At 34.5% G+C, this 13,537-nt stretch overlaps 1 protein-coding gene across 1 annotated transcript; it reads left to right on the forward strand.

Moving 5' to 3' along the window:
- Window positions 1-11,549: 11,549 nt before the first annotated feature.
- LOC123919795 (PAMP-induced secreted peptide 2-like) lies at window positions 11,550-12,121 on the forward strand. Its single transcript, XM_045971798.1, has one exon. The coding sequence runs from the start codon at window positions 11,618-11,620 to the stop codon at window positions 11,972-11,974; it is 357 nt and encodes a 118-aa protein (XP_045827754.1). The 5' UTR covers window positions 11,550-11,617; the 3' UTR covers window positions 11,975-12,121.
- Window positions 12,122-13,537: the final 1,416 nt, after the last annotated feature.

Here is a 13,537-nt window from a genome sequence, read left to right on the forward strand (position 1 = left end):
ACTCTTGTATTGTCCTGTTCTTCCTCTCAACAACACCATTTTGTTGTGGTGTGATTGGAGCTGAGAATTCATGCTTGATTCCTTCAGAGATGCAGAATTCAAGAAAGCTTGCATTCTCAAACTCTTTACCATGATCACTTCGTATCCTAACAATAGCAGAGTTCTTTTCTCTTTGGAGTTGAAGACAAAGTTCTTTGAATGCATCAAAACTTTCAGATTTGTCTTTTAGAAATTCAATCCATGTGAACCTTGAGAAATCATCTACCATGACAAATGCATACCTTTTTCCTCCAAGGCTCTCTACTTGCATTGGCCCCATCAGGTCTATGTGCAGTAATTCTAGAACCCTTGTTGTGGTCAGATGTTGCAACTTTGGATGCGACATCTTTGTCTGCTTCCCTATTTGACATTCTCCACATATACTTCCTTCTTCTATTTTGAGCTTTGGAAGTCCTCTGATAGCCTCTTTAGCTATTGCCTTCTTCATGCCTTTAAGGTGCAGGTGGCCAAGTTTTTGGTGCCACAACTTTACCTCATCTTCTTTGCTAATGAAACATGTTGCTACATCTTCTTCTTTAGGGATCCAGAGATAGCAGTTGTCTCTTGACCTTACTCCTTTCATTAACAACTCTCCTTGCTCATTTGTAACTAGACATTCAGCTTTCGTGAAGTTAACTTTCATGCCTTGATCACAAAGTTGGCTTATGCTGATTAGATTTGCTTTAAGCCCTTTTACAAGCAGCACATTATCTAGCTTTGGTAAGCCATGATTTGCAAGTTTACCAACTCCCTTGATCTCCCCTTTAGCTCCATCTCCAAAGGTTACAAAACTGGTAGCATATGACTTCAAGTCTTCAAGATAATGTTCAACACCTGTCATGTGTCTAGAACAGCCACTATCAAAGTACCAGGTTTCTCTTGAAGAAGCTCTCAAGGATGTATGAGCTATTAGACCTGTGATCTTCTTCTTTTCTCTCCATTCCTGTCTTGTCGTAACATTGGGAAAGACAGGAGTATAGAATTCTTGACGAACTCTCCTTGGATATCCGTGCAGCCTATAGCAGAAAGGCCTAATGTGTCCTTTCCTGCCACAATGATGACATGTCCAGTTATAGAACCTGGGCATAGAATGTCCCATCAGATGTTGCGACAATCCTCCTGACACAAACGTGCTACTGATTGGAGTATGTATAGTAGCATTGTTGAACTTCATCTGCTGCTTTACTCTTTCATGTTCAAAACCAATGGGCTTAGGTTTCCCATAGTTTTGTCTCTGTAACATTTCCTCAAAAGCATCAGTACCTTTGGTCATCATTTTAGCCACTTTTGTGACTTGATCTAGATCAGCATTTAATTTGGTTACTTCTACATTCTGTTCAGCAACTTTACACAGGAGGTTAGACTTCTCCATTTCCAGCTGTTGAATTTGACTACTCTGATCTTCAACCTTAGCATTGAGATTATCAATGTTTATGAGTAAGTCATTTTTCTCAGCTTGTAGTTTACCATTGATCTTCTTTTGTTTCTCTAATGCTTTGCAAACTTCTATACTTCTAGTATGAAGATCTTTATAAGTAGCAGCTAGTTCCTCATAGGTTACCTCCTCATCACATGACTCTGAATCAGATTCACAGACTCCTGTTAAAGCATTAACATATTTGGCAGATTCTTCCTCCTCTGAATCTGTATCAGACCATGAAACAACAAGACTTTTCTTTTGCCTTTTTAGAAAGGTTGGACATTCAGGTCTGATATGGCCAAAACCTTCACATTCGTGGCATTTCACTCCTCTTTCATCTTCATTTGTCTTTTTCTGAAAGCTGGACTGTTTGTTGTTGTTGAGTCGACCATTTGGCTTGTGCCTTTGATCCACTTTCTTCATCAACTTGTTGAACTGTCTTCCAAGCATAGCCATAGACTCAGCTAAGCTTTCTTCACCTTCAGATTCAATTTGTAAATCATCAGCAGCACTTTTCGAAGCAAAGGCTAGATTCTTATCTTTCTTTTCATTTCTCCTGTTTAGACCAATTTCATAGGTCTGAAGTGATCCTATGAGTTCATCTAAATTTAGACTTGAAAGGTCATGAGCCTCCTCAATAGCTGTTACTTTCATATCAAATCTTTTAGGCAAAGATCTGAGTATTTTTCCAACTAGCTCCTCATCTGAGATAGGTTTTCCAAGTGCATCAAACGAATTTGCAAAGTCAAGCACATTCATTTGAAAGTCATGAATGGTTTCTTCCTCCTTCATTCTGAGATTCTCAAAATTGGTTTTGAGCATCTGAAGTTTAGATAGCTTAACTTTTGATGTTCCTTCATGAGCTTTTCTCAGAATTTCCCAGGCATGCTTAGCAGTAATACATCTCTTAACAAGCCTGAACATGTTTGCATCCACACCATTAAAAATTGCATACAAGGCTTTGGAGTTGCCAAGTGCCAGATCATCCTCATCTTTAGTCCATTCATCATTTGGCTTCTTGACATCAGTTTTATTGCCATCTTTGTCAAGAACCATTGGTGGTTCCCATCCGCGTAACACAGCCTTCCATGTCCTGCTGTCAATTGATTTTATGAAAGCCTCCATTTTAGCTTTCCAATAATCATAGTTCTCAGGACCTGTCAGTAAGGGGGGTTTAGACACTGACCCTCCTTCTTTATCCATTGTACCAGAAAGTACTTTCCCTGGAGCTCACCCAAAATAACAGAACAGGGTGCCTGCTCTGATGCCAATTGAAATTCTGGTATCACTAGAATGATGTTGGCTAAGATGTCCCAACAACTACTTTGTGAATAATGTTGTTTTCTATTGTTGGCACATCTTATATAACATATAAAAACTGACAGAAAATAAATAAATGACACAAGTAATTGTTAACCCAGTTCAGCCAACTGCCTACTCTGGGGGATACCAATCCAGGAAGGAAATCCACTAATAGCTCTAGTTACTAAGACCTCCAGCAAACCCTAGGATTTACGCCTTACACTAAGACCTCCAGCAAACCCCTGGTTTACGCCTTATAACCTCGACACTACTTATGCAACTTCTGCCTAGGAACTTCCTAGACATGAGATCCCATCTCACTTCCACTCACACAACACAACCTGTGTTGATTATACAATGTTAAGAATGATGTGGCGACAACTTGTCAAGACAACACTTCACTTTTGCTTAAAAGCTTCAAGTGAATCACACATGGTAAACTCCGTACTTCAAAGCTTAGGAGTAACCTTAAAATAACAAACTTACTTCTTAACTCGTGTTATAGAATCCACAAGCAAGAATTACAATCAAACAATAAAACACTCAACAAAGACTCAATAAAGACTCAATATGTGTAACTAATATTTTTCAATGAGATGCTTAGTCTTGAGCTTGGTCTTCGTATATATAATGAACCAGCACGCTCCTCTTTCTTCATTACTCATAGGACGCTCCTTGTAGCTCATAAAAGGTGATCTGATTCTCTTTTGATCTTCATCAAGAATGTATAGAAACTTTCCAAAAGTGTTTAAGGACTTTATAGGATAATTGTGATCATACCGTTGTACCATTAAGTCTTATCTTATCCTTAAAATTCCTGATCAGATCAAATCTCCATTGAGCGTGCTCTTTAAGTGGATTTCCATAAATAGCAGATGCTCTCATAAATGCGCGAGATTTCCTTGAATAAATATGATGTTGTAACATGTTTTCCAACATCTTGTTAGTATATTTGTTTTAGCAAAATTAAGCCAATTCAAATATCCAACAGAAACTAAAGTTGCAGCAACCAACTTCAGCAACCAAGTTGCAACAACTTCATTTTGTGAACTCTAAACACTAAGTTGCAGCAAACAACCTCCCAATATATATAATTTCAATTTCATAGTTTTGAAGTTAAAATTTTCTAGTTGTTGTAACCTATGGCTTCATGGTATGGAATTCTTCTTGTCACCATCCTCAGTTTCCATGGAATTGGTGAAGCACAACCATTGCAAACATCAAAAATAGTTGGAAATGCTTCTAATTCTCTTGAGGTTAGCTATATGTACAATTCAACTTTATCAAAAGAGATTGAATTTTTTTTCTTTCTTTTCTTAAGTGATGAAATTTTTTCTTACAATCACAATCTCTAACTTTTTCAACTCTTTTCTCTTCAAGTTTCAACCTTTAATCTCTTCAAGTTCTTAAAAAATAATTTGATGTTACCTTAACTTTTTTTCCTTTCTTGTTCAAAAAACTTTTTTTCCTTGAATGCTACCTAATGACTTTTTTATTTTTGATGTAGTATTATAAAGTTTATGATGATTAAGTTAAAATCAGAAATTTGAGTCTACTATTTCTAGGATACACAGGTGCAAGATCAGTTGAACAGGTGCAAGATTTCTGAAGCAGGTGTTGGGATTGATTGCAATGTAAGTCCCACATTGCTAATGAAGAAGTGTGAAGCAAGGAGGAAATCAAAGCTATATAATTGACCTAAGTTCTTTGTTTATAATTGCACCAGTCAGTAGCACTTTAAGCTTATATCTGACTTTTGTTTTTCTCTTGTACTCTTGTATTAGAGGGTTGAGAGATGTAGTTAGGTATTTGCTTTGGAGAGTGTGAGTGTATTGGGGGCCAAGGGAAGGTTGAGGGTAGTCTATGTGTTGTAACAATTTTCACATAGTGTTTATTCTCTGGTTGTCGGTTTTGACAACGGCCGTGGTTTTTTCTCCGGTTTGGAGTTTCCACGTTATATTCTTGTGTTGTTGATTGCGTTCTTTTATTTTCTCTATGCCGGTTTTTCCCAACAACTGGTATCAGAGCTCTTGGTTTGATTCAGGAGGAGGGAGTTCCGCTGTGAAGTTTAGGCTAGAGAAAATTGATGTTTGGCTTGTGGAAAATCAAGTCCCTTGTGGTGATGCAATCTGGGTTACACAAGGTCAGCCTGGAGAGGCGGTGGTAATAATACTCAACATCAGTCTGGAGAGGCGGTGATAAGAATACTCGGGTTACGTCTGAAACAACAACTTATTATGATGCAGAGGTGCTAGTGGAAGTTGGGAATTGGTGGAGTGTTGAGTCATGGACTTTGGAAGCTTCTATCACATGTGTTTGAAGAAGAAATACTTTTGAATCCCTAGAGCTAGTTGAAGGTGGAGTTGTTCATCTCGGTGACGGAAAGCTAGTAAGGTTCAAGGTATGGGTGAGTTTCTTTTAACATAATGCGAGGTATTTTCTTGAACTTTGATGCATAGATAGTAGGTAGATACTTGTTAGATAGTTCTACTATTATTGGTTATGCATCTGTTACTAGTGGTGATTCTCATGTTTTGGTTAAGTTGTAGATCTTCGGGTGGGTACTTGTTAGTGACATGAGTTTAGTTGGACTAGTGAAACAAGCTTTACTAGGTGATGTAACTAAACTGGAATTGTTGGAGCCTAACAATGGCCTGAAGATGGTTTCAGAACAGTTTGAAGTTGTTCAAGTGACACATGGGCATCGTTTGACATGGATGCAAGGTGTGTGATGATAGCGTGCGGGCATTGGTTGGCATTGATGTAAGGTATGCGGTTATCTCGATGGCTGATGAACTTCCGGAGAAAGCCAACATGGAAGTTGCACCATAAATTTTCAACGAAGTTTCGAGATGAAATTCTTGGGATGGCTTGGTTCCAAGTGAAGCAAAATCTTGGGATGGTTTAGTTCCAAGTGAATAAAATTCTTGGGATGGTTTAGTTCCAAGTGGAGTGTACTTTTTATGGTGGAGTATGATAATTTAATTTGTCGGTATAGACAATGAGAATTATGATTGTCGGTGAAAACAATGATTGTCGGTATAGACAATGGAAGCAGAAGATAATGATTGTCGGTGTAGACAATGAAGATTGAAGACCATTACAATCAAGGTGGAGATTGTTGGGATTGATTGCAATGTAAGTCCCACATTGCTAATGAAGAAGTGTGAAGCAAGGAGGAAATCAAAGCTATATAATTGACCTAAGTTCTTTGTTTATAATTGCACCAGTCAGTAGCACTTTAAGCTTATATCTGACTTTTGTTTTTCTCTTGTACTCTTGTATTAGAGGGTTGAGAGATGTAGTTAGGTATTTGCTTTGGAGAGTGTGAGTGTATTGGGGGCCAAGGGAAGGTTGAGGGTAGTCTATGTGTTGTAACAATTTTCACATAGTGTTTATTCTCTGGTTGTCGGTTTTGACAACGGCCGTGGTTTTTTCTCCGGTTTGGAGTTTCCACGTTATATTCTTGTGTTGTTGATTGCGTTCTTTTATTTTCTCTATGCCGGTTTTTCCCAACAGCAGGAAATATGCACCGGTTAACAATTCTTCAACTGATTGCAATCAAAGAGAAACTTGAACCAATGCATAATAAATTGATGCACTTGAACCGGTGCATAAATTGATGCATAATAAATTGTTCCTATTTTTAAAACTTTTTTTTTTTGACACAATCTAACTTAACTCATTTCATTCAAAATAGTAGTTTCAATACAAGGTGAACAATAATTATAAATTTGGGGACTAGCTATAAAACGAGTCGTTTGAGCTAAATCATGGGCTACCCACTTTGCTTATCTCCTAACATAACTGACCTTAGTTCTTGTTCAAAAATAACAACTTACGACATATACTAATCAAGCTACCAAATTCAGTGTTATATAAATAGAGATTGTTATATATTATTAACCGAGTAGATATACAGATTCAAGTGATTATTTAAAAAAAATTGAGTTCAAATCATAACTGAGATAATTCTATATACCATACTTAATTTACTATTATATTGTACTCCCTCCGGACACAAATATAAGAAAAATGCATTTTTTAGATTCAGTGAATAATTGATGTATCCGGACTATGTACTTTTTAGATTCATTGAATAATGGATGTATACATCCATTATTCAATGAATAATCTGGTCCAGAAACATCCAGTATTCAATGAATCTAAAAAGTGCATTTTTCTTATATTTGTGTCCGGAGGGAGTATCTTATTACAATGAAAAATTATACATTCATTATTCAATAAATCTAAAAAGTTGCATTTTTCTTATATTTGTGTCAGGAGGGAGTATCTTATTACAATGAAAAATTATGTTTACAACATAACCCACAAATCCGTCGACCTTCCGATAAATAAATAGGTTGTTGCGAGAATCTCAATTGGCTCACCTCTAGGCATGGCAATGGGGCAGTGGGGCGGATTTTGCCCTCCCCAAACTCAAATCCATAAATTCGGGTTTTCCCAAACTCATTCTAATTTCAAGCGGGAATAAAAACCTATAACCTCAAACAGATACTAATTGGGGATTGGGTATTATTATGAAAGACAGAAACAAATTTTCTTTTATGTGTTTTCTATATTATATACTATTACAAATGATATATAGATATAAGTCTGCTACCTGGTATACAAATATAGAAATTCATTTAACACTAATAATGGTGCGATTCTATAGTAATAATGTGATTCTATAATTTGCTGATATGATAGTAATTGACCGCAGATATACAAGTAATATGACAGCATATTACTTGTCTTCCAATACTTTCCCTCAAGTTGGAGGTCGAGGATCATGAGCACCCAACTTGACCATTAATTCGTGGAATGATTTTGCCCCCAAAGCTTTTGTAAATATGTCAGCTTGTTGCTTCTTAGTTGGAATATAGCTAGGTGATATAGTCCCAGCCTGCAAGTGATGGCGAATGAAGTGACAATCCACTTCAATATGTTTTGTTCGCTCGTGGTATACTGGATTTGCGGCAATGTGAATTGCTGCCTGGTTGTCACAGTGAAGCACGGTAGGAGAATTACATTGAACTTGTAGACTTGACAATAGATTGCGTATCCAGATGACTTCACTTGTAGCTTGGTTCATGGCCCTATATTCGGCCTCACTTGAGGACTTAGAAACAATGGTCTGCTTCTTGGTCTTCCATGATACGGAAGTGAACCAAGCTTCATTAAAAATCCGGTTGTAGACTTTTGAATTAATGGACATGTCGCAATAAGCAACTAGAGTGAGATCATTTTCTTTTGGCAGAACAATTCCTTGACCTGGTGAGGATTTAAGGTATCTTAGAACATGCATAGCTGCATTCCAATGAGCTTGTTGTGATTTCTGAATGTGTTATGGTGAGATAAATTAAGCGGCCAACGAGCCTTCGGAAGCGTGGATGGTCTGGATATGCAGGACCTAATAAATCAAGTGCAAGTTTATGATTCTCTTCCATTGGAAAAGAAGATGGCTTGCAATCAGTCATTTTGCACTCATTCAAAATATCAAGATTCAAGAGTGTATTTTCGTTGACACGTGAATAGGTCAGATGGTCCCCGGACTCTGATACCATATTAAGAAAGACAAAAACAAATTTTCTTTTATTTGTTTTCTATATTATATGATGTATTACTCCCTCTAGTCATAATTATAAGAGAACTTTTACTATTTAGATTCATTGAAATGCTAATGTATCTAAACTATAATATAGTCCAAATACATTTAGATTCATTACAAATGATATATAGATGTACAAGTCTGCTACCTGATATACAAATATAGAAATTCATTTAACACTAATAATGTGTGATTCTATATTAATAATGTGATTCTATAATTTGCTGATATGGTAATAATTGACTGCGGATATACAAGTAATATGACAGCATATTACTTGTCTTCCGATAGGTATCCCCGGGGTTCGGGTATCCGTTATGCATCTTTCCACATGAATTTTGATTGTATTTTAGTTTTTTTTATTATTAAAAAAAAAAGTTAGAAGAACAAAATTATTTTGTTTCAACAATATTTTTTTAAATAAAGAAAAAAATAGAGAAAATGGTTTATTTATTACTCAAATTAAAAATATACATATGAATGTAATTTAAGAGATTGTTTAAGGATTTCTAATTTAAAAGAGATAAAATATAATGTTAATATAAGTGGAGCGGGTTCGGGATGGGTATCAATGTCTCCATTACCCACCCAACCCCGTCTTTTGGAATCGTGGAAAACTCAAACCTAGTCAACTAGAATTTTCTCCGTCAAAGCGGATAGAATTTGGGCAAATACCCGCGAGTATGAATTTTATTGTCATGCCTACTCACCTCGTTGCATTTTAAACGGATTAGTGGCATGGAGAGTTGAACTGTTTTGTTATCCTTAATTTTCACCGTTTGTTATAGACAATATAAAATAACAAATAATTTTTTACTACAACTAGAAGTAACAACGGATAAAAAAAAATGCAATAATGGAAGGAAAAAAAAATCAAATCAAACAAATCCCATCATGTAAATGTTATTTTTATCACAAATTAATCCGTGGCAATGTGGGTGCATGGATGAGGGCCTATATTGTTAGGTCCACTCAAGAATTTCTCTAAACATTAAATTATATATAAAATTATAATATATCTATCTTTTTATAGATATATCATGAATTACATACAATTGTAATACGGTAGAGTTTCATGCTGATAAGATATCAACGAGCAATATTATAGATGAAGAAAAGAGAAAATATATAATTCGTGTTTATCACCACTAAGATTAGGCCACTTTAAAATAATAAATAAATTTTAATTATAGGCAAACATAGCCAATTACATGAGCACAATTATATAATTATATGGATATCCACTAATAATATTCATAACAAGTAAAACAAACGATATTGCCTATTTTCTTTTTGCTCCAACTATAGTACCTAAAATAATTTCCAATGGGGAGTATCTATTTTTGAAGCATTGGTACCTATTATGTACTCTCATGATAGGAAAACAAAATTGTGTATCTAAAATGTATCACTTCTACAATAAACACTATTTCTCTCTTCGTTAATCGTAATATATATATATATATATATATATATATATATATATATATATATATATATATATATATATATATATATATATATATATATATATATATATATATGGGAGTTATTTTTAGGTTAAATTGCAGTTTTGGGGATTTTGGCCCCCCACGTTTCACATGTGCGATTTTGACCCCCCACGTTTGCCCCCTTTTGCATTTCTTGGTCCCCGTTGACTATTTTAACCAAAAATTGTTGACATGAAATATTTTTGACAGTTGTCTTAATTGTTTAAAGAATACAAGATTTGGTTTTGATACTAAATGAGTCTCTTCATTAATACTAAATGTAATATTTACATATACTAATAATGCACAAAGTGCATATATAAACATTCCACGTTTCCTAATTGTCTTTAACACTTATAATTCTTTACCAACACCAAATTAGGAATAATTGATATATACACAATGATAAGACAAATAGAAATATTTCATTAAGACACGTGTCAAAAATATTAATAATAAATTAGAATAGTTGGATTAATTTTTTTTTTTAAATAATAATAATAAATTTTGGTTGGCCAATACAATTAAGACATGTGTCAAAAATATTTCATGTCAGCAATTTTTGGTTAAAATAGTCAACGGGGACAAAGAAATGCAAAAGGGGGCAAACCTGGGGGGCCAAAATCGCACATTTGAAACGTGGGGGGCCAAAATTGCACAATTATGAAACTTGGGGGGCCAAAATCGCACATGTGAAACGTGGGGGGCCAAAATCGCACAATTATGAAATGTGGGGGGCCAAAACTGCAATTTAGCCTATTTATAATGATGTAGAATTATGAATGAGACACATTTAATTTTTTTTAAAAGGTGTTGAGTTGAAGAGATTGAATACTTAATTTGTACTATTATTAAAAAATTATAAATATATAATGTGTAGACATGAGAATCACTTAAATACGAAAAAATGTAATGCTTCATTATGAATGCTCTAACAGATATTGTTTTTTATTATAATAAGTGCTACCATTAAATATGGTCTAAACATCGATATCATAACTAACTCTATTTTTTTTTTCACCACCAGTATCCGACTCACTGTACCGTCTAATCTGATTTAGAGTTAGTTTTGGTATCAAGTGGTTTCAATCTCCTCCCAATTACAATTGTGGGAATCGAACTGTGTTTCTCCCTACTAAATTCAGCGTCAATTACCACTTGACAAACTATTGATCACTTATTTTATTTTATTTTCTCTCTCAATATGTAGATGAAGATAGTCTTGGTCTTCAACTTACAGGCAGCTGGGGTGCTGAGCTCATCATACAAACTTTTCAACGCTTTGTCCGAAACAGTGAGCATTGAGAGAAAAATAGTCCTACCATGAAACTTGAGTTTTATTTCCCAAATTTCAAGAGTGACAAGTTGGACCCGTAATTCTTCCATTTTCCAATTGATTCTTGCTTTTTTTTTCCTTAATAATAATGAATAATAACACTATATACACTTGTCTCCAAAACTACAATCAAAATTGGTTTTTAAAAATCAGAACCTCCCTAGTTGTTTCCTCCATTAGAAAATCATACACACACGTTTGTTTTGAATTTTGAATATAACATTAAAAATATCATATATATTTCAATTCAAGTCACTTTCCACATTTTAGTCAAGACACCAAATGCAACTATCCATGCTATAAATATGACTCTTCATATCTCTTCATGATTCACATATACTACAACATAAAACAAACTTCATTCTTCCTTCTCTATTTATATTTCAAATTCACCCCCTTTACAAATTTTAGAAAAAATGAAAAACACTATCCTCAAAACTGAGACATTCTTAATTCTATTCATGTTAATGAACTCTTCTTTTGTGATCTTAGTAGAAGCTCGTCCATTGAGTATCATTGACACCAAAAAAACAGCTACTAGAGAGGAAGTGGTTGATTTTTTTGATTGGTTATCATTATCACATTCTCTTGGAGGGATTAAGGATTCAGGTCCAAGTGGACCAGGAGTAGGACATAAATTCACAAACATTGATACACTTGGAGGGATTAAGGATTCAGGTCCAAGCTCAGGAGGGGTAGGACACAAATTTACCAACAGTGAGACTCTTGGTGGAATTAAGGATTCTGGTCCATCACCTGGTGTAGGACATTAATAATATGTTCTTCACTCCCTTCATTTCATTTCATTTCATTGAATCATTCACCTATAGTTAGCATTTAACATGCTAGTTTATGATTGATTAATTCTTTCATTTATTTATGTCTACATTAGTTCCCCCTTTTCACTTCATTGTTTATGCTGCAACAGTAGAATTGATGTAGAATAAAACATCAATTTAGTTGCTAAAGTACTACTATTACTTATGTATGATTTAGTCCCTAAGCAGTCTATGTAATTCGCAAATTTAGTCACTAAATTATATATGAAAATTTTCTTATGTGTTGTCTCTCTTTTTCTTCACTCTCATGATTAGGAAGGAAGTGAATTCTCTTCGTTGTATTACTCTTAATTTTTTTCAATTGCATATTTTCGCCATCAAACATAAGAGAGTAAAGGAAACATAAAATTACAAAAAAAAAAAAAAAAAGATAAAATTTAATGATATAACATTTGAGAAAAATTAAGAAAATTTCAATGCAGCAAACCTATTTTCATCCAGATCATGCACAATATCTCTTTTTATCACATGACTATTGTTCTAGTCTTCTTGTCATATCATGCAATTATCAAATCTTTCTACACATGGGCCAAGCCCATTAAAATAATTTATACTTTTTTTTTATTGATGGTTTTCTTTGATCCTCCTAAATTGACTAGAATTCTTCTCTCTATCGGGGGATAAGTTCGGTCAGCCTACCCTCTCGTTCTACAGATCACTGTGCAGGGAAGTACATATAGAGAAGACAACACTAACGTTGGTAGTGGTAGGAAGAAGGTTGCGACGATATTTTTTGCCACGTCTAGTCATGACCTGCATTGATAAAATGTTGAAACATTTCATTTTAGACAAGGGAAGCACTCAAGGCACATGTGTTCACTAACTTCAATGCAAAGCTCACACCAACGACAAAGGAACCTTGTACTAAAGAAACTGTCTTCACTAATGGATCGTCAAAAAACACGGGAAGTGGTGTCAGCCTCATAGAATGACAAAGGACTTGTGGTTAAAGTTTCTCGTTGGTTTTTGTTTCCCACCACAAATAATCAAGTAGAATACGACGCATGCAGTACCTTGAACTTAGTTTAGTTAGCAGAGACATTGCATTATAGCCTGCATAGTCTGGCTCACCCTAACATTGGAAATGGGAGCACGAGAGGTCAAATTACACATAGATTCCCCGTTGATATGCACGTCCATTCAGTCATTACTTAAATTTTATATGAATTATGCATAGCAAACCTAATATTACTTACTAATTTTATAAATATATTTCTATTGCTTTCTTCATTTTCAGTTATATAACTGTTTATTTTCTATTAGTAAAAAAATATATTATTTTCCTTTTAAATAATGTAGTAGTTGATAGGTGCATATATTCAGCATCAATGCTACAATTTATAAATGTGTGTATGCATAGTCAATGCTACAATTTTACCTAAATCGTATTCAATGAAGTTAATATTACTTTTATACAAGTAGATTAGTATTATTATTATTATCGATCTCTTCCTTTTGAGTTTTTTTTTAACAATTTCTTTCTTTTGAGTTGTGTAA

The sequence above is a fragment of the Trifolium pratense genome, linkage group LG4 (assembly GCF_020283565.1).
Source record: "Trifolium pratense cultivar HEN17-A07 linkage group LG4, ARS_RC_1.1, whole genome shotgun sequence".
NCBI classification, from domain to species: domain Eukaryota; kingdom Viridiplantae; phylum Streptophyta; class Magnoliopsida; order Fabales; family Fabaceae; genus Trifolium; species Trifolium pratense.

Bases quoted from the DNA above. Each gene is read 5' to 3' on its own strand.
- LOC123919795 (XM_045971798.1), top strand. From the start codon at position 11,618: ATGAAAAACACTATCCTCAAAACTGAGACATTCTTAATTCTATTCATG.